This window comes from Ahaetulla prasina, chromosome 2 (genome assembly GCF_028640845.1).
Source record: "Ahaetulla prasina isolate Xishuangbanna chromosome 2, ASM2864084v1, whole genome shotgun sequence".
Taxonomy (NCBI): domain Eukaryota; kingdom Metazoa; phylum Chordata; class Lepidosauria; order Squamata; family Colubridae; genus Ahaetulla; species Ahaetulla prasina.
In genome coordinates, this window is record NC_080540.1 from 13,558,744 (window position 1) to 13,579,321 (window position 20,578).

General features: G+C 46.3%; 1 protein-coding gene across 4 annotated transcripts in view; it reads left to right on the forward strand.

Annotated features, from left to right (window-relative positions):
• The window catches only part of PPT2 (palmitoyl-protein thioesterase 2), a 90,249-nt gene extending 71,488 nt beyond the window's left edge, over positions 1-18,761 (forward strand). For 3 of the 4 annotated variants that reach the window (XM_058171704.1, XM_058171705.1, XM_058171703.1), the window contains exons 9-10: positions 1,913-1,967; positions 5,647-6,954. In XM_058171704.1, coding sequence (XP_058027687.1) covers positions 1,913-1,967; positions 5,647-5,790 — 199 coding nt within the window. In that variant the 3' untranslated portion in view covers positions 5,791-6,954. Of the gene's footprint in view, positions 1-1,912; positions 1,968-5,646; positions 6,955-18,589 lie in introns of those variants that run through there. The other variant, XM_058171707.1, reaches the window with a different exon arrangement.
• The last annotated feature ends 1,817 nt before the right edge of the window (positions 18,762-20,578 follow it).

Genomic DNA, 20,578 nt, shown 5'->3' on the forward strand with positions numbered 1-20,578 from the left:
TCAGATATTAAGGGCAGATAGTATATGTATTAGATATTAACATCTGCTCTATTTTACACAGTATCAACTGCCTTTGCTGTTTATTTGCAAATTGTGCATCTCTAATATATAACCGTGCAATCCATTTTCCCCATTAAACACAATTATTTTGCTGTTTCAGCGCATTACTTTTTTAGATTCAGCCTCTTCAGTGCAATCACATGATTTAACATTCACTGCACATCACCGTAGCATCTCTGCGGTCAGATGTCCAAAATTCAGATGCTTTGACAACTGGTGTGTATCTACAATGGTTGTAGCGTTCTGGGGTCATCATTTTTTTTGTTAGAGGTAACATTTGACAAGTGGTCCTCGATTTATGACCACAATTGGGATCAGAATTTCTGTGGCTAAGCAAGATGCTTTTTAAGTGAATCGTCCCCAGTTTTATAGCCTTTTTATTTATTTTAAATTTTTTTTGGCCATGGATGTTAAGGGAATTGCTGCAGCTGTTAAATGGATTGTGCATCTCTTTAAGTGCATCTGGCTTCTCCCACTGACTTTCCTTGTCAGAAGCCAGCTGGGAAAGTCGCTAATGGCTCTCACATGACCCCAGGACTTCCTGCAACCATAGTAAATACATGCTGGTTGCCAAACATCTATATTTTGATCACTTGACCTTGGCGATGCTTTAAAGGGTTGGTTCTAAGTCAATTCGATTCAAACCTTTATTGTCAATGTACCACATGTGTACAATGAAATTGGATGAACCCGGTGGTGAAGTCCAGATTTTTTTACTACCGGTTCTGTGGGCGTGGCTTGGTGGGTGTGGCAGGGGAAGGATACTGCAAAGTCTCTATTCCCACCCCACTCTGAGGGAACGATATTGCAAAATCCCCATTCCCTCCCCACTCCTGGGGGAAGGATATTGCAAAATCTCCATTCCTACCCCACTCTAGGGCCAGCCAGAGGTGGTATTTGCCGGTTCTCCGAACTACTCAAAATTTCCGCTACTAGTTCTCCAGAACCCGTCAGAATCTGCTGGATTTCACCTCTGGATGAGCCTCCCTCCAGGTCACTCCCTCCAAGTCACTTTTCTCAGGGATGTTTTAACGTCAAACAGTCATTAAACAAATATCTGTAAGTGGAGGACTACCTGTCTAGTGTTTGTTTCAGTTTCCCTCTTCAATATCACTATTGTGCCTCATTGTCACTTCCCATACAAACGTTTACATTTTTTCTTTCCAACATTCCCTTGCTGAGTTTCACTCCAAATCATTTCATCCATATCCCCTTTAAATTCATGCACTCTTCCCTCGGAGGGAGAGTTTTTAACTCCTCTTCAGCTGCTTCCAAAACAACTTTTTATTTCCGATTCTCTGCATCTCCTCTATTTCTTCATCTTAACCATCCTTTGTTCTCTTTATCTTTGTTTTTTCACTCTGTACTTACACATCATCTGTACCTTTTGTAAGTGGGTGAATTTTATTATGGTCTTTGATCAGTGTAGGTGTCAACTCTGAAGCTGGCCTGACTGAGGCCATCTTTGAGGCTTCAATGTTGCCACAATGGAGATGAGAGCTAGGGAGGGGAATATAGAGATAGCTGGGGGTTTGTAGCCAAAACAAAATACTTTGACCTGGGAACCAAGGACATTCCAACAGTGGCTGAAAAAGAAGGAGTGATGTTACTAAGCAACCGGACAGCACTCTGATTGGACCATGTGACTGTTTGTTTGGGAAAACTGGAAAACATTTACTTTTAATTAGGTGAAAACCGTGAGAACATTTATTTGGATATGATATATCAGACATAAAAATAGTAATGAAAAAGAAATTAAAATATTTAAAAAGAAAAAGGTGGAATTTCTTCTAGATTTATTATATACATTGTATAAATTTACATAGATTGTTCTGTCTTGTTTCTTTTATAGTATGTTTGCCTTCTATGATGTTAATGAGACGGTAAAGGCTATGACATCTCAGCCGGTGAGTAAGACCAGGCTAACAATGCGAGGTGAAAAAAATGTGGCGGGAAGAATATATTTTGGTTTATTGTGTGGTTTCTGAACTTTTTGCCATCGCACTTCCCTTTAGTGCAGGTGCATCCCAAAATTTTTCCTTCCTTGCCCAAAACTGCTTATCAGAAAGACAATTGTTTATCAACAATTAGAAACGAAACCTCTATAATGGGTTTAAAAGCAATCAACTCCATTAAACTTTAATGTCACAGTAAAAGACTAACATCAGCCTGAAAGATCAGTGTAAAGAGACATGTCTTAGCTGTTGTAAAAACCAGGAACACGGGTAACATTCTTAGTTTTGAAGGGCCACTCTGCATAATTTGGGTATGATATAATCTTTCATGCCTGCCCCACAAGCAAGTTGAGATTCCATCCATATGGGCTGTCCTGCAGATCTTAAAAATTCTCATGGAGTTAGCCCTTTAAATAGGCACCCAGCAAACCATCTTGTTCTAAGTAACCCATCTATGGAGATTCTCAATCATCCAGGTCATGGTTGTCCCAAAAAGTGCTTTTTCCAAAAGACAACTGGATTTTGTTTTTTCTTTGAAAACATTTTGCTTCTCATTCAAGAAGTGTTGTGGTCCGTCAGCAGCCTATGGAGCTGGCAATGGAGTTGGACAGCAATGAGGCTGAGGTGAGGCCAGGGCCATCGGGAAGTGAGGTGCGGACTCCAGAGCCTCCAGAGACTGATAGTAGTGAGGCAGAGGAACAGGAGGAGCCTGTTCCTAATGCACGCATGAGAAGAGCTGCCAGAAGGCAAGAGCAGCTCAAGCAGAGAGGACAACTCGGGAGTAGGGCCAAGAGATGATTGGCCCCTCCCATAAGGCTTAAAACAGACCAGCACCGGTGTTTCAGCTTTACCAGAAAACAACGTTGTAGCTGCGTCTTCTGCTTCATCCTCTGCTTCATGTACATCTTTGTTTTTGTGGCTTCTGGACATTTGCCAGGAAGGGCCTTTGGCAGTTTGCCTAATTGGACCAAGGTTTGCAAGATAACTGAGGAATTTGTGTTGGGAGGCATTTTTTTTTTTTTTGCATTTATATCCCGCCCTTCTCCGAAGACTCAGGGCGGCTTACACTATGTCAAGCAATAGTCTTCATCCATTTGTATATTATATACAAAGTCAACTTATTGCCCCCAACAATCTGGGTCCTCATTTTACCTACCTTATAAAGGATAGAAGGCTGAGTCAACCTTGGGCCTGGTGGGACTTGAACCTGCAGTAATTGCAAGCAGCTGCTGTTAATAACAGACTGTCTTAGCAGTCTGAGCCACCAGAGGCCCTTACTTTGAGTTGAACGACACTGGGAATGAAGTAATACCCAGCTGTTCAAATAGTTTGTTTTTCCACGGACTAAATTTATTACTACCTACTTGGCTGAGTCACAATAAGAAATTTCTAGTAAGCAAACATTTTCAAAGGGAAAAAAACAACAACAAGAAAGTCCAGTTGCCTTTTGGAAAAAACACCTCTGGGACAACCATGACCTGGATGATTGAGAATCTCCGTCGACACCACTGCCTTGAAAATGCACAGACATTGCAAGCATTTTTCAATTAGTCAGATTGACTTATTGTGTACCATCCAAAACCAATCAGCGAGGATGAATGGGGAATCAAGTCATGTGAATCTTCACATCGCTCAGCTGTTCCTATAGACCTGACTTGAACACCAACATTATGAAACCTAAAACGATAGGTAACCCTCAACTTATGACCACAATGGAACCCAAAATTTATGTTGTTAGGTGAGACGTTTGTTAAATGAGTTTTGCCCCCATTTTATGACTTTTCTTGCCGCAGTTGCTAAGCGAATCCCTCCAGTTAGTAAGTTAGTGACACGGTGGTTAAGTGAATCTGGCTTCCCCATTGAGTTTGGTTGTCAGAGGGTCGCAAAAGGGGATCACGTGACCCCTGGACATTGCAACCGTCATGAGTCAGTTGCCAAGCACCTGAATTTTGATCATGTGACCATGGGGGATGCTGCAATGGTCATGTGAAAAACGGTCATAAATTGCTTTTTTCAGTGCCATTGAAACCAAATGCTCACTAAATGAACTGTTGTAAGTCAAGGACTACCTGTCCTGTATATCTGACTTACTTTCATTCTCCAAGAAACTCTGGAGCTTTTCTTAGGTTGAAAGCTACGGTTTTGCAGATTAAAATATAGGAAAGCAGAGTTCATTGGATGGTAGATGCATGGGCTGTGGTGGCACAGTGGTTAGAGTGCAGTACTGCAGGCTATTTCTGCTGCCTGCTGGCTGGCTGCAATTTGGCAGTTCGAATCTCACCAGGCTCAAGGTTGACTCAGCCTTCCACCCTTCCAAGGTCGGTAAAATGAGGACCCAGATAGTTGGGGGCAATATGCTGACGCTGCAAATCGCTTATAGAGGGCTGTAAAGCACTGGGAAGCAGTATATAAGTCTAAATACTATTGCTATGCTATGGGACCAGAGGCCTAAACATCTCCAGCAGCGCCACAAGCAAATGAAAAGTGCCCGTCAAAAGATAGTTGCAATCCAGATTTAAAGAAGGCGAAGGAAGGAGGAAACTAAAAGCAGTAGAGCCAGGAAGAGAACCTGGGCAAAAAAAAATAACAAAGGGCTGATTTATCCATTTATCGGTTGAAGTAATAGCCCTGACATGTTTAGGGTAAACCTGATCCAGTTGTTTTAAAATGTGAGGCATAGCTTGAAGTAGCTATTTCCCATTTTGTCATTTAAGAGTGCCAGAGGGGAGATTGGGACAACTGCTATTACTACCAGGGGATTGGTTGAGAAATTTTGAGAGTTGAAGTCCACATCTCTTAAATCAGTGGTTCTCAACCTGTGGGTCGCGACCCCGTTGGGGGTCGAATGACGATTTGCCAGGGGTCGCCTAAGACCATCGGAAATATGGGAAGTATACTTGTGAGTCGAAGAATCGCGCTCCAATGGTTGACTCCACAAGCCAGCTGCAGGCTCTTCAAATCGCTAGCCGAATTCGGCTTCAGGCGCGATGAATTAAAAAAGAGAGAAATCTTTGCTCTGATGTCTCCCTCTCAAGCCAGCTGCAATCACTCCCAATCGCTAGCCTAATCTGGCTTCAGGCGCTATAAACTTAATAGGGGAGGAGTCTCCGCTTTAATGCCTCCGTCCTCAAGGCAATCACAAGCAGTTCAGATCGCTAGCCAATACGGCTTCAGGCGCGATAAATTAAAAAAAAACAGTTTGCCGCTTTTTTCCCCCTTCTGCGGCTGCTGAGGCGTGCTGAGATCGCTGCCTATCATTTCCACATGCTTGCAGACAATTTTACAGTTGGGGTCGCCACATCGTGGGGAATTGTATTAAAGGGGTCGCAGCACTATAAAGGTTGAGAACCACTGTCTTAAATGTTGTTGAGTTGAGAAACACTTCTCTGAGCCAGTGTTTCTCAGCCGCAGCATCTTTAAAATGTGTGGACTTCAACTCCCAGAATTCCCCAGGCAAGAAGCCAGCTGGGGAATTCTGGGAGTTGAAGTCCACACATCCTAAAGTTGCTAAAAGTTGAAAAACACTGATTTTATTGCCTTGGCAACCCTCACAATGTGTGTTTTGGTGGTGCTCAGCGGCTTTGAAGGTCCACCCAGTTTGAACTTTGGGTTTTTGTTGTTCCTTTCTCAGGTCTACCTCCTCGACACGTTTGGCTTGAAGACTCTGGATGCGCGTGGCGACCTTGTTTTCTGCAGAATGGCCAATGTTTCTCACACGAACTGGCACTCCAACCGCACGGTCTACGACACTTGCATTGCCAAATGGCTGACGTAGCTGGCCAAGCCCGGGAAAAGGAAGAGGAAGAAAAAGAAGAAGAGAGAGAGAGGGAGAGAGAGAGAGAGAGTCCAAAACTCCGAGCTGTGGAAACAACAGTGGAAACAATTCATCTGCCTGTAACTTTTCTAGGAATGGATTCTTTTTTTTCAACAGCAGAAGAAATTTTCCCCTGCAAGACTTTGGTGGAAGCTAGTAGCAAATTTGGGTACTCTTAAGATGCTGCGTGGAAGGCCTCAAATGAACTGGATCCTTAGTCCTTTGTTGTGGCTAAACTACAAGGCAAAACAAACAACAAAAGAAACAAAAAAAGAAAATAAGTAAAGTGCAAATGGATTACAGTTACATGTAATGAAATATACCCCCAAAGTCATATTTTCTAGTAACCAGCTTATGGCAGAAACACAGTAAATGTGAGAACTGGAGGTATTTACCCTTTTTAGGTTTCAACTCTGGTGTTTAGCATCATTTGATCTCCAGTTTGGAAATGTTTTAGTTGCGTAGATTATATTTTTCATATTGTAATAATGCAACAGCTACCCAGGATTGGGTTTAAAAGAGACAAGCCCAACGTTTGCGAGAACAAATTCAGGGGGGGAAAAAATCTTACTGTTTATCCCCACAGTTGATTTGAGTTTTGTGCTCCAATTATTGCTTTGACTTTCACCAGAGTGGGAAGAAAAGTACCTGTGTAAACTTTGATCCAGAATCCAGTTCGACGCCACTAAAGAAAATGCCAATGGAATGCCAGAAAACCCAAATAACTCAGGAGTTCCAGTGGAAAGCATATTTTTTTGTGTGTGTGTGTTTCTTTACATAACCAAGCTGGAAATAGCTCAAGGATCCCTGCCTCCAGTTATACATCAAAATCAATATTATAAATTATCAATTGACTTTGGACGGCAGACTGCATCGGTTTATATTTCCTCTCTCCTTAGAAGCACAACCTCAGGATGGCAACGGAAAGCCAATTTAGATAAAAAATGTTCATGATCTTGATTTTATTTTTTAAAAAAACGTACATTTAAGAGTGACTAGCCATTTTTAAGAGACCAGAAATTCCAATAAGGTGACCCTTTCTCGCTCCCCGTTTCTAGAGCAGAAGCTTCACAGCTTTGCGTGCAAACAGTATTAAACTCTTACATTTTTTTCAAGTTACAACAAGATGTTTACATAGACTCAGGTTTCACTTTTATCTTTAGATCGGGTGTGAAGGGGGAAATGAGCTAAATTTAAGCTGAGATTCCAAGGGGATGCTTATCATATCTGAGATGTGTGTAAAATAGCTTTTACCTTCCAGATGTTTCTGAACTAAAGTCCCAGATTCTGGGGGCTGGCGGCTGGGCTGCTGGTGGTTTAGCAGCATCTGGAAGGTTACAGCTGTGCACTTTGTGTAGAAAGTCCTTGCAAATGGACTTGGCAACCTTCTTACAGTGAAGATATCCTTTGGGGGAAGCAATTGAGAATATGACACACACATACCTGTAGTTTAAAGCAGGGGTCTCCAACCTGGGCAACTTTCAGCCTGGCAGACTTCAACTCCCAGAATCCCCCAGCCAGCAAAGCTGGCTGGGGAATTCTGGGAGTTGAAGTCTGCCAGGCTGAAAGTTGCCCAGGTTGGAGACCTCTGCTTTAAAGTGATATAATCGTGTTACTCAAAAAAGTACTTCTCTCCTTCATAAGGACTTCCAGTCACGATGGTTTGTGAACCCTGGTTTACGGTTTAACCGTGATGGGGGAGTTGAGCCGCTAGAGCCGTGATGGTGAACCTACGGCATGCGTGCCAGAGGTGACACGCAGAGCCCTCTCTGTGGGCATGCGTGCCGTCGCCATCTGCTCTCCTCTATTTGGCTTGTTTAGGAGGAAGCGACCCACAAATTTGATACAGGGGGATTAGCAATTTGTCAGTCTATTGAACTAGAAGCACTTGTGGTGGGTTTTTTTATGCCCTCCAGTAAGGTGGGGATAGGATCAGGTTTTTCCAGGAAAAAAATAATTTTGAGAGAAAACTCTTGACAATCAGACAAGAGACTCACAAGTATCAGCCCCACGTTTTTTGCTTTGAATACTAGAACAACATCTCTCCATACAAGAGTGTTACCTCAGACCAGGGGTCTGCAAACTTGGCTCTTTTAAGACTTGTGGACTTCAACTCCCAGAGTTCCTCAGCCAGCTGGCTGAGGAACTCTGGGAGTTGAAGTCCACAAGTCTTAAAAGAGCCAAGTTTGCAGACCCCTGCCTCAGACTGTTTGGGCGAGGCAGGATTATCTGAATGAGGTGTTCCTCATTTTGTTGCTTTTTACAAAAAAAGTTGGAGATCAGAAATACTTGCTAATTTGCTACAGGTAGCCAAGAAAACAAGCAATTCATCCCAGTCCATTTTCTCCCCAAGGTTGTTCCTTCATTCGTACATATCAATAAGTACACAGAGAGCCAGCTTGGTTTAGTGGTTAAGGCACCATGCTAGAAACCAGGAGACTGTGAGTTCTAGTGCTGCCTTAGCCACGGAAGCCAGCTGGGTGACCTTGGGCCAGTCACACTCTCTCAGCCCAACCCACCTCACAGGGTTGTTGTGGGGAAAATAGAAGGAAGGAAGTGTATCTACATATGTTTTCCACCTTGAGTTATTTATTAAAATAATAAAGGTGGGAAGTAAATAAATCTTCACATTCACTCTGTACTAAGTACGGCAGGCTATTTGGTTACTGTTGCTCTGGGCACTTATCCTAGAAGTATTTCAAAACATGTCAATCTTGTAAAGTCTTCAATCTGGAAAGGCTAATACAGAGGAATTGTGGCTTGACCAGAGTACATATTACTGTTGTGTCTGCTGCAGCCCCCGAGCCGGGCGTCTCCTGGCTGAGAGTGACTCAGAGAGTGAGGGGAAAGAGCCGACAGGGCTTCCCTCTGCAGGACCTTCTTCTCTGGCTCCGCTCCAGGTCCCAGAGGCAGGCCAGGTGGTAGACGAGGAGCTGACACGGCCTCTTTCCCCCGACCCCTCCTCCTCCTCCCTGGCAGAGCTCCAAGAGCCATCTGAGGAGAATCTATTGTGGCTAGATGCAAGGCAGTGACTCCGAGTGAAGCGTGTGCAGCAAAAGGAAGGAAGGGGCCGGCCCAGGGAGTGCTGAGTCATGGAGCCACACCCCACAGGGTATAAAAGGGGGTGGAGCTGCCATTGGGCTTCGTGACGGACAAAAACAGACTTTTGGGAGCTTTGGCTGTGCTATTTTGTGATTAAGACTTTGGCTTATGTTTATTTCTGAACTGCAATTACGCTGGTCTGAGGAGAACTTGGCAGGCAATTGCAGGTTCATTGCCAGAACTGTTATCTGTCGTCGGAGTAAATTGCTGGCAAAGATAGTCAGCTCGTGTGTCTTTTTGGTTGTGGTTGGGAGAGGACAGAACAATTACTTTTAGTTATTATTTGAGACATAGATACATAGAATAATAGAATTGGAAGGGACCTTAGAGGTCTTCTAGTCCAACCTCCTGCTCAAGCGGGAGACCTTTTCAGACAATTGTCCAATCTCTTTTTGAAAGTGATGAAGCACCCACAACTTTTTGAAAGCCTCCAGTGATGAAGCACCCACAACTTATGGTGGCGAGCTGCTCCACTGGTTAATTGTCCTCACTGTTAGGAAGTTTCTCTTTAATTTTTCTCTCCTTGATTAGTTTCCATCCATTGTTTTTCATCTTGCCTTTTGGTGCTTTGGAAAATATTTAGACAAACCCCCCCCCCCCGCCCCTCTTCTTTGAAGAATCTCCTCAAATATTGGAACATTGTTATCATGTTTGAATGATCAAGACAAATGTGTATCAGACACACTTGTGAAATGCAAATAAGGTTGTGTTGCTTTTTTAAAAAATAATTTTTCATCCCCATTCTTTACCTGCGGTAGAAACAAGAGGGGAGGGGAAAGGCAGGATTCACACAAATAAAATCACAAAACTCTATTTTTGGATCTCTTTCCATTTTAAGCCTTCCTTTGGTTTAGTTTCACCGTTTGCCTTACAATAAGGTTCTTTTTTTCAAGAACAAATGTGAATTGCATAGAAGTAGCAGCATTAGAGGGTGACGTGTCTTCACTGTAAATTCATGTAGCTTTTAGAACACTTTGACCATGATCAGATTTTCTCTCCTCCCCCCAAATTCAACTGGAATTTAGAGCCTCATTGAATGGTGGGGGTTGAGCGGTGGCCTGGAGGCAGAGCTCTCGCCTCACAATCAGGAGGCTGTGAGTTCGATCCCAGGTAGAGGCAGATATTTCTCTCTCTGGGCACACTGAGATGAATAACTCAGTGAATAATCTGTTGAATAACACTCCGCATTGGCAACAGGAAGGGCATTCGGCCAGTAAACACTCAGCTCCATTCAGTTGCCCAGACTCTGCCTTGCAAGGGATTATGGGGTTGTTAAAAGATGATGACGATGATAATTGAATGCTGGGGTTGGAAAGGACTTCGGAGATTTTCAGTTCCAAATCTCTTCCCAGGACAAGATCCTCAAATCATTCCAGACACATGGCTGCTGAGCCTTGGATTGAAAGCTTCCCGGAGCACCTATGATTTCCAGGAGGCAGCCTGGATTTGATTTTCAACCTTCTGGGACTTCAACTCCCAGAATTCTCCAGCCAACATGGCTGGCTGGGGAATTCTGAAAGTCCATCCATCTTAAGTTTTCTGAGGTTGAGGAAGATTGGTTTAATAAATCGAGGTGTATGCTATGCTTGAAGTGACGTTTGCAAATCAAACGTTTTGCTGTATGAATAAATAATAAATAATTTATTAATTTATTAAATAAACCCCAGATTTGCTAGAAAGGTTAAAAGGCCATTCAAAGGACAGGTGGGCGTGACCTAAGGAGATAGCCAGATTACAGTAGCACAGGGGTCTCCAACCTTGACAACTTTAAGACTTATGGAATTCAACTCCCAGAGTTCCTCAGCCAGCAAAACTTTAAGACTTGTGGACTTTAACTCCCAGAATTCCTTAGCCAGACAAGCTGGTTGAGGAATTCTGGGAGTTGAAGTCCACAAGTCCTAAAGTTGCCAAGGTTGGAGACCCCTGCACTAGCATAATCTTGTGACCAATCACTGTGCCAGAATGAACCACTTGTGTCCAATAGAATCGAGCAACTATATTTCCTATTCCTTTGCATGGGATGGAGGTGAGGCCTAGTGCTACGTTTTGGAGAATGTTCAGTTCTAAGCAATACTTTCTACATGGCCTCCAGAAACATTGGCTTTGGGCTGTCTCAAATGAACAATTTTAGCAGAATCCTTTATTAGTCCTATCAGAAATCACCTAGATTAGTGTTTCTTACAAATGGGTCAGCTTTTGAGATGTGTGGACTTCAACTGAGGATTTTGTTCAGTATCTGGTCACCACGATTTGGTCGCCACGATGTAAAAAAGATGTTGAGACTCTAGAAAGAGTGCAGAGAAGAGCAACAAAGATGATTAGGGGACTGGAGGATAAAACATATGAAGAACGGTTGCAGGAACTGGGTATGTCTAGTTTAACAAAAAGAAGGACCAGGGGAGACATGATAGCAGTGTTCCAATATCTCAGGGGCTGCCACAGAGAAGTGGGAGTTGGGCTGTTCTCCAGAGCGCCTGAGGGTAGAACAAGAGGCAATGGGTGGAAACTGATCAAGGAAAGAAGCAACTTAGAACTAAGGAGAAATTTCCTGACAGTTAGAACAATTAATAAGTGGAACGACTTGCCTTCAGAAGTTGTGAATGCTCCAACACTGGAAATTTTTAAGAAAATGTTGGATAACCATCTGACTGAGATGGTGTAGGGTTTCCTGCCTGGGCAGGGGGTTGGACTAGAAGGCCTCCAAGGTCCCTTCCAACTCTGATGTTATGTTATGTTATCTGTCTGATAAAATCGCTCAGATTCGGGACGGCCTGGACACTGATTGGATAGATTCAGGTGGGATGGCGGAGACGAGTCTTGAGAATGTTATCTGGGCTGAGTTCGATCCTGTGACTCCTGAGGACATGAACAGGTTGTTGGGTAGGTTGAATTCCACCACATGTTTATTGGACCCGTGTCCCTCCTGGATGGTGCTGGCCACTCGGGAGGTTATTTATTTTATTTTTATTTATTTATTCATATTTGTATACCGCCCTATCTCCCGAAGGACTCAGGTAGGTTCACAGGCAAGTAAAAAACATATATGTACAAATTAAGAAAACCATTAAAAAACTTATTCTAAAAGCCAAATTATTAAAAATAGTATAAATATTAAGACCAATTAAAACCCCTATAAATTTAAAAACTAGTCCAGTCCTGCGCAGATGAATAAGTGTGTTTTAAGCTCGCGATGGAAGGTTCGGAGGTCTGGAAGTTGACGGAGTCCTGGGGGGAGTTCGTTCCAGAGGGTGGGAGCCCCCACAGAGAAGGCCCTTCCCCTGGGTGTCGCCAGACGACACTGCCTAGCTGACGGCACCCTGAGGAGTCCCTCTCTATGAGAGCGCACAGGTCGGTGAGAGGTATTCGGTAGCAGTAGACGGTCCCGTAAGTAACCCGGCCCTATGCCATGGAGCGCTTTAAAGGTGGTTACCAAAACCTTGAAGCGCACCCGGAAGGCCACAGGTAGCCAGTGCAGTCTGCACAGGATAGGTGTCATACGGGAGCCACGACCATATAATATGCCATAACCCGCGCAGCCGCATTCTGAACTAACTGCAGTCTCCGGATGCCCTTCAAGGGGAGCCCCATGTAGAGAGCATTGCAGTAATCCAGGCGAGACGTCACGAGGGCGTGAGTGACCGTGCATAGGGCATCCCGGTCTAGAAAGGGGCGCAATTGGCGCACCAGGCGAACCTGGTAAAAAGCTCTCCTGGAGACGGCCGTCAAATGATCTTCAAAAGACAGCCGTTCATCCAGGAGGACGCCAGTGACTCGCCCCCAACAGTCAGCCGTGGACTCAGCTGACTGTACCGGGATGCCGGCATCCACAGCCACTCTGTCTTGGAGGGATTGGGCTTGAGCCTGTTTCTCCCCATCCAGACCCGTACGGCCTCCAAACACCGGGACAGCACTTCGATAGCTTCGTTGGGGTGGCCCGGTGTGGAAAAGTACAGCTGGGTGTCATCAGCGTACAGCTGGTACCTCACACCGAAGCCACTGATGATCTCACCCAGCGGCTTCATATAGATGTTGAACAGAAGGGGCGAGGGGATCGACCCCTGCGGCACCCCACAAGTGAGGCGCCCCGGAGCCGACCTCTGCCCCCTGTCAACACCGTCTGCGACCGATCGGAGAGATAGGAGGAGAACCACCGATAAACGGTGCCTCCCACTCCCAATCCCCCCAACCGGCGCAGCAGGATACCATGGTCGATGGTATCGAAAGCCGCTGAGAGGTCTAATAGGACCAGGGCAGAGGAACAACCCCTATCCCTGGCCCTCCAGAGATCATCCACCAACGCGACCAAAGCCGTCTCAGTGCTGTAACCGGGCCGGAAACCGGACTGGAACGGGTCTAGATAGACAGTTTCCTCCAGGTGTGAGGGAAACTGATATGCCACCATACTCTCTACAACCTTCGCCGCGAAGCGAAGGTTGGAGACCGGACGATAATTACCTAAAACAGCCGGGTCCAGGGAAGGCTTCTTGAGGAGGGGTCTCACCACCGCCTCTTTCAAGGCGGCCGGGGAGACTCCTCCACCAAAGAAGCGCCAGAATTGCCTGGAGCCAGCCTCGTGTCACCTCCTGAGTGGCCAGCACCAACCAGGAGGGGCACGGGTCCAGTAAACACGTGGTGGCATTCAACCTACCCAACAACCTGTCCATGTCCTCGGGAGCCACAGGGTCAAACTCATCCCATAAAATGTCACCAAGACCACCCTCAGACGCCTCACCTGAGTCACCGCAATTTTGGTCCAGACCGTCCCGAAGCTGAACGATTTTATCGTATAGATAACCGTTAAACTCCTCAGCACGTCCCTGCAACGGGTCATCCCGCTCCCCCTGGTGAAGGAGGGAACGAGTCACCCGAAACAGGGCGGCTGGGCGGTTATCTGCCGATGCAATGAGGGAGGAGGTGTAGCTACGCCTCGCTTCCCTCAATGCCACTAGGTAAGCCCTATTATAGGACCTCACTAGTGTCCGATCAGCCTCCGAATGGCTAGACCTCCAGGAACTCTCTAGGCGTCTTCTCCGGCGCTTCATCCCTCTCAGCTCCTCGGAGAACCAAGGAGCCGGTTGGGACCTGCGCCGGGTCAGAGGCCGCAAAGGCACGACATGGTCTAAGGCCCCCGCCACGGCCCGTTCCCAGACCGCAACAAGTTCCTCAGCCGTGCCGTGAGCCAGACCCTCAGGAAATGGCCCAAGCTCCGTCCGGAACCTCTCCGGGTCCATCAGGCGCCTGGGACAGAACCAACGTATCGGCTCCATCTCCCTGCGGTGTTGAATGGCGGTCAGAAAGTCCAGGCGAAGGAGAGAGTGATCTGACCATGACAAAGGTTCAATGACTATTTCCTTCAAGTCCAGATCTCTCAACCACTGACCAGAGGCAAAAATCAAGTCCAGAGTGCCACCCCCAATGTGAGTAGGGCAATCAACTACTTGGGTCAGGTCCAAGGCCGTCATGGAAGCCGTGAACTCCTGAGCTGCTGTCGATGACGAGCCGGAAGATGGCAAGTTAAAGTCCCCCATGACTAAAAGTCTGGGGGTCTCAACTGCCACCCCAGCAAGCACCTCCAGGAGCTCGGGCAGGGCAGCTGTCACGCAGCAAGGAGCCAGGTACGCGACCAGCAAGCCCATCTGACACCTATGACCCCATCTCACAAAGAGGGATTCGCACCCAGCAATCTGAGGTACAGTGGTCTCCCTCGGCTCCAGACTCTCTCTAATCACAACCGCCACCCCCCCACCCCTACCCTGAGCCCTCGGCTGATGGAATGCACGGAAACCCGGTGGGCACATCTCAACAAGGGGCACGCCCCCTTCTGCGCCCAACCAGGTCTCCATAACGCCCATAAGGTCCGCGGCACCCCCCTGGATAAGATCATAAATTAGGGGGGCCTTATTGGCCACGGACCGTGCGTTGCACAGCATCAGCCGAAGGCCCAGGCTCTGAGAATCTTGACCATCCGGGAAACGGGAAAAGTCTGGGGGCTCGGGGCGCGCAATCACCTTCAAACATCGAGCGCGCGCCCCCAAAGAACGATATGAGCCCCCACTTCCGTCATATCTGCCCCTCCCACTTACCGTACAAATAAGATCACCCTCAACCGGTGGAACACAACCTCCCCCCGTGACCTTCGAACCTATTAACTTACCGCCGCGAGCGCATGCAGGAACTGGACCCCCACCCAACGGGTTTCCCCCAACACCCGCCCTTGCCCTCCCACCCCTTAAAAATGCCCTATCTAAAAAACCCCAAAGGCTCCTCCTCTTCGCATGCCACCTCTGTGGGTCCCAAAACCCGTCATAGAGGCCGGCCTTCGGTAATGTAACAGGCCGTTCCCGCGAGGCGGGGGCACCTTGCAGGCGCAAGAGTTCAGATCTAGAATAGCGCATGCAATAAACAGTAAAAGTCAGCAGAAGATAGAACGTCCCAGACTGGTTACACGAGGCTGGCTCCAGGAAGTTACCAACGCTTCTTTGTTGGAGGGTGTTTTCCCCGCCGCTTTGAAAGAGGCGGTGGTGAGGCCCCTCCTCAAGAAGCCCTCCCTGGACCCGGCTGTTTTGGCGAACTATCGTCCAGTCTCCAACCTTCGCTTCTTAGCGAAGGTTGTTGAGAGTGTGGTGGCATATCAGCTTCCTCAACACCTGGAGGAATCTGTCTATCTGGACTCGTTCCAGTCCGGTTTCAGACCCGGTTACAGCACCGAGACGGCTTTGGTCACGTTGGTGGATGACCTCTGGAGAGCCCGGGACAGGAGTTGTTCCTCTGTCCTGGTTCTATTAGATCTCTCGGCGGCTTTTGATACCATCGACCATGGTATCCTGCTGCGACGGTTGGAGGGATTGGGGGTGGGAGGCACCGTTTATCGGTGGTTCTCCTCCTATCTCTCTGACCGTTCGCAGACGGTGTTGGCAGGGGGGCAGAGATCGACCCCGAGGCGCCTCACTTGTGGGGTGCCTCAGGGGTCTGTTCTCTCGCCTCTCCTGTTCAACATCTACATGAAGCCGCTGGGCGAGGTTATCCGTGGTTTCGGGGTGGATTATCATCTGTACGCTGATGATACGCAGCTGTACATTTCCACCCTGAACCACCCCAATGAAGCCGTTGAGGTGATGGGCGGGTCTGGATGAGGAGGAACAGGCTCCGACTCAACCCTTCCAAGACAGAGTGGCTGTGGGTGCCGGCGTCCCGGTACAGTCAGCTTACACCATCGCTGACTGTGGGGGAGGAAGTACTGACCCCCAGGGAGGGAGTGCGCAACTTAGGCGTCCTCCTGGACGATCGGCTGTCCTTAGAGGATCATTTGACAGCCGTCGCCAGGGGAGCATTTTATCAGGTCCACCTGATCCGCCAGTTGCGCCCCTTCCTTGACTGGGATGCCTTACGCACGGTCACTCACGCCCTCGTCACTTCCCGCCTGGACTATTGCAATGCTCTCTACATGGGGCTCCCCTTGAAGAGCACCCGGAGGCTCCAGTTAGTCCAGAATGCGGCCGCGCGGGTGATAGAGGGAGCACCGCATTGCTCCCATATAACACCCATCCTGCACGGCCTACACTGGCTACCGGTAGTCTTCCGGGTGCAATTCAAGGTCTTGGTTACCATCTTTAAAGCGCTCCATGGCTTAGGACCGGGATACCTTCAAGACTGCCTTCTGCCGCCGATTGCCTCCCAACGACCTGTGCGCTCCCACAGAGTAGGCCTCCTCAGGGTGCCGTCGACCAAACAATGTAGGTTGGCGACCCCCAGGGGGAGGGCCTTCTCTGTGGCGGCACCAGCCCTGTGGAACGAGCTTCCTCCGGGATTACGACAACTCCCCGACCTCCGGACCTTCAGACGGGAACTGAAGACTCTATTATTTCAGCGCGCTGGACTAGCCTAAGAATAAAATGTTTTAGCAAATTTTAATGGGGTTTTTACTGGTTTTTACTGTTTTAGTGATCAGGCCATGATAATATTTAGTCTTAATTAGGTTTTAATGCTTATTTATTATATTGTTTTAATATGCCTGTGAACCGCCCTGAGTCCTACGGGAGATGGTGCGGTATATAAGTATGATTACGGTAATAAATAAATAAATAAATAAACTCCCAGGATCCCCCAGCCATTACCCTGCCTGGATAATTGAAACGATCCATAAGTGATCCAAATTGGGAGTTTGGCAGCCGACATGTATTTACAATGGTGGCAACATCCTGGGCTCATGTGATCACTTGTTTGTGACTTTCCCAGCTGGCTTCCAAAAAGCAAAGTCAAATGGAGGAAGCCAGATTCATGTTAATTTAACTGCAGTGTTTGTTTAAAAACCATGGTATTAAGTCCATAAAACGAGGCCCAAATCACTTGACTGCCTTGATTAGCGATGGAAATCCCATTTGTGGCCGTAAGTTAAGGACACCTGTGCAGTTAAGTCTGTTATTCTGTTATGTCCTCTTCACTTGGGAATAAGCCTCAAGGTTTGCAAGTTATTCGAGAAAATACATTGATGGATTCGGGACATCACATCAGGACACAAAATTGGCATCTTTTAATGATTTTTTAAAATGGATCTTTAAGCCTTCGTTTTTAGTTTGCTGTTTCCTGGCATTTCTTGTCAGTTGCATTTGTTCTGCTTTGCATGATTGCTAAAAAGAGACAAGACCATCATCTGCCATAGTGGGTAGGGAGAATGGATGAATACTGCGGCTGCTTGGACTACAGGTAGTTCTCAACTTACGACCAAAATTTCTGTGGCTACGTGAAGCATTTGTTAAGTGAGTTTTGCCCCATTTTACGATCTTCCTTTCCACAGTTGTTAAGTGAATTGCTGCAGTTGTTCAATTAGTAACATGGTTATTAAGTGAATCTAGTTTCCCCCATCGACTTTGCTTGTCAGGTTACAAGATGATCCGGAGACCCCAGGACACTACAACTGTCATTTGCCAAGCATCTGGATTTTGATCACATGGTCATGAGGATGCTGCAATGTGTGAAAAACGGTCTTAAGTCTAAGTCACGTTTTTTCCAGTGCACTAAATGAACTATTGTAAATTGAGGACTACCTGTATTATAAAAGTAACTATGGTGCTGGAGAAGACTCCTGCGAGTCCCTTGGACTGCAAGGCGATCAAACCAGTCAGTCCTAGAAGAGATCAACCCTGACTGCTCTTTAGAAGGCCAGATCCTGAAGATGAAACTGAAATACTTTGGCCACCTAATGAGAAGGAAGGACTCCCTGGAGAAGAGCCTAATGATGGGAAAGATTGAGGGCAAAAGAAGAAGGGGACGACAGAGAACGAGGTGGCTGGATGGAGTCACTGAGCAGTCGGTGTGAGCTTAAATGGACTCCGGGGTAGAGGACAGGAAGGCCTGGAGGAGATCAACCCTGACTGCTCTTTAGAAGGCCAGATTCTGAAGATGAAACTGAAATACTTTGGCCATCTAATGAGAAGGAAGGACTCACTGGAGAAGAGCCTAATGCTGGGAAAGATGGTGGGCAAAAGAAGAAGGGGACGACAGAGAACGAGGTGGCTGGATGGGTCAGACACAACTTTGCAACTAACAACAAGTTGTAAATTAGGTCAGTCTTTGGTAATCAATCCAGAACTTCCTGTATTAGAACTATGTTTTACATGCAATTATGGAAGATCCAACTTATCTCATATTTCATCTCCAGATCTCCAACCAAGCATCCTGGCTTCCCATCCCGAGATTGCAGCTCAACAAAACAACCTTTTTCTTGTCGCATTTTGCAGAAGACTTACAAAAAAGAGGGGAGGTGATTAAAATGCAAATAGAAGTTGCAATGGTTTCTGGTTAGAGGTGGGGCAATTGCAAAATTTTCTAGAATCTGGATGTTAAATCCCAAAGTGCGTTGCTAAATGTCTATGGAGACTCTCAGTCATCCAGGTCATGGTTGTCCTAAAGATGCTTTTTTATGAGGCAACTGGACTTTCTGGTTTTTCTTTGAAGATGTTTCGCTTCTCATCCAAGAGCTGAAGACGCTTCTTGGATAAGAAGCGAAATGTCTTTAAGGAAAAGCCAGAAAGTCCAGTTGCCTCATAAAGTACCTTTGGGACTGGATGCTGAATGTTTTTCAGTGCATCGTTCCATAACGTACAGTTAGTCCTCGATTTACAACAGTTCGTTTAGTGACCATTCAAAATTACAATGGCACTGAGTAAAAAAATGACCTGACTGTTTTTCACACTTACGACTGGTGCAACATCCTCATGATCACGTGATCAAAATTCACACACTTGGCAATCGATTCGTATTTATGACGGTTGCAGTGTCCCGGGATCACGCAATCCCCTTTTTCAACCTTTCAACAAAGTCAACGGGGAAGCCAGATTTGCTTAACAACCATGTTACTAAGTTAAGAACAGCAGTGATTCACTTGAACAACCGCGGCAGGAAAATTAATTAAGCTTACTTTGTCCTTGCACCTCGTACAACAAAATTAAATGCCATCTTCAGTGTACATTAGACATATAAAAACACACATCCTTCACATTCTTTACAATTGAATTGAAAACTCCTGATATTGCATTAATATTGCACTATACAGTAGAATTCAATATGGTTACTGCCCTGGGATAGAAGCTGTTTTTCAGCCTATTTGTCCTTGTTTTTATTATCCTGTACCGTCTGCCAGATGGTAATAGTTCAAAAAAAAAGGGTGCCCAGGATGAGATGGATCTTTAAGGATGTTTTGAACTTTCCTAAGGCAGCGGGAGCTATACAACTCTTCCAAGGAGGGGAAAGGGTAACCAATGATCCTCTGGGCAATGATGTTGACCCTCTGGAGAGCTGTCCTATCTGCCACCGTGCAATTGGCAAACCATACACAGGGGCAGTAAGTTCAAATACTCTCTATGGTGCCATGGTAGAAGGTCAGAAGCAGTTTTTCATTCAGTTGTTGTTTCCTGAGAAGCCGTACAAGGGGCGGGGGGGCAAGACTCCCTTAACAAATGTCTTGCTTAGCCACAGAAATGTGGGGCTCCATTGTGGTCATAAGAAAAGGACTACCTGTAGGTTAGAACTACCTGCTGGTTAGTTCCTTTGGCCCGGGGTGAAATGCTCCTGGTTTGGACCAGATTGCCCAATCCGGTAGTGATGGCGGCGGGTAATTCGGAGAACCAGTAGCAAAAATCCCTGCCCCCACCATGCCCAGCTGAGCCGCGCGATCATCAGAGGGTTTTTTTTAACTTTTAAAAGCATTTTTTCTTCGGCCAAAAAAAAAATGCTTTTAAAAGTTAAAAAAAAAAGCCTCTGATGATTGTGTGGCTCAGCTGGGATCATCAGAGCCTTTTAAAAGCATTTTTAAACAACCTCTTTGGCCGAAGAGGTTGTAAAAAAAATGCTTTTAAAAGGCTGTGATGATCCCAGCTGAGTTGCCTGATCGTCAGAGGCTTTTTTTTCCTTTTAAAGGCAAAAAAAAATGCTTTTAAAAGAAAACAAAAGCCTCTGACGATCAGGCAACTCAGCTGGGATCATCAGAGCCTTTTAAAAGCATTTTGTTTCAACCTCTTCGGCGGAAGAGGTTGTAGAAAAAAATGCTTTTAGAAGTAAAAAAAAAAAAGTTGGCCAGGCCCACCCAGTCACATTACCCCCCCCACCAAGCCACGCCCACAGAACCGGTAGTAACAAAATTTACATTTCA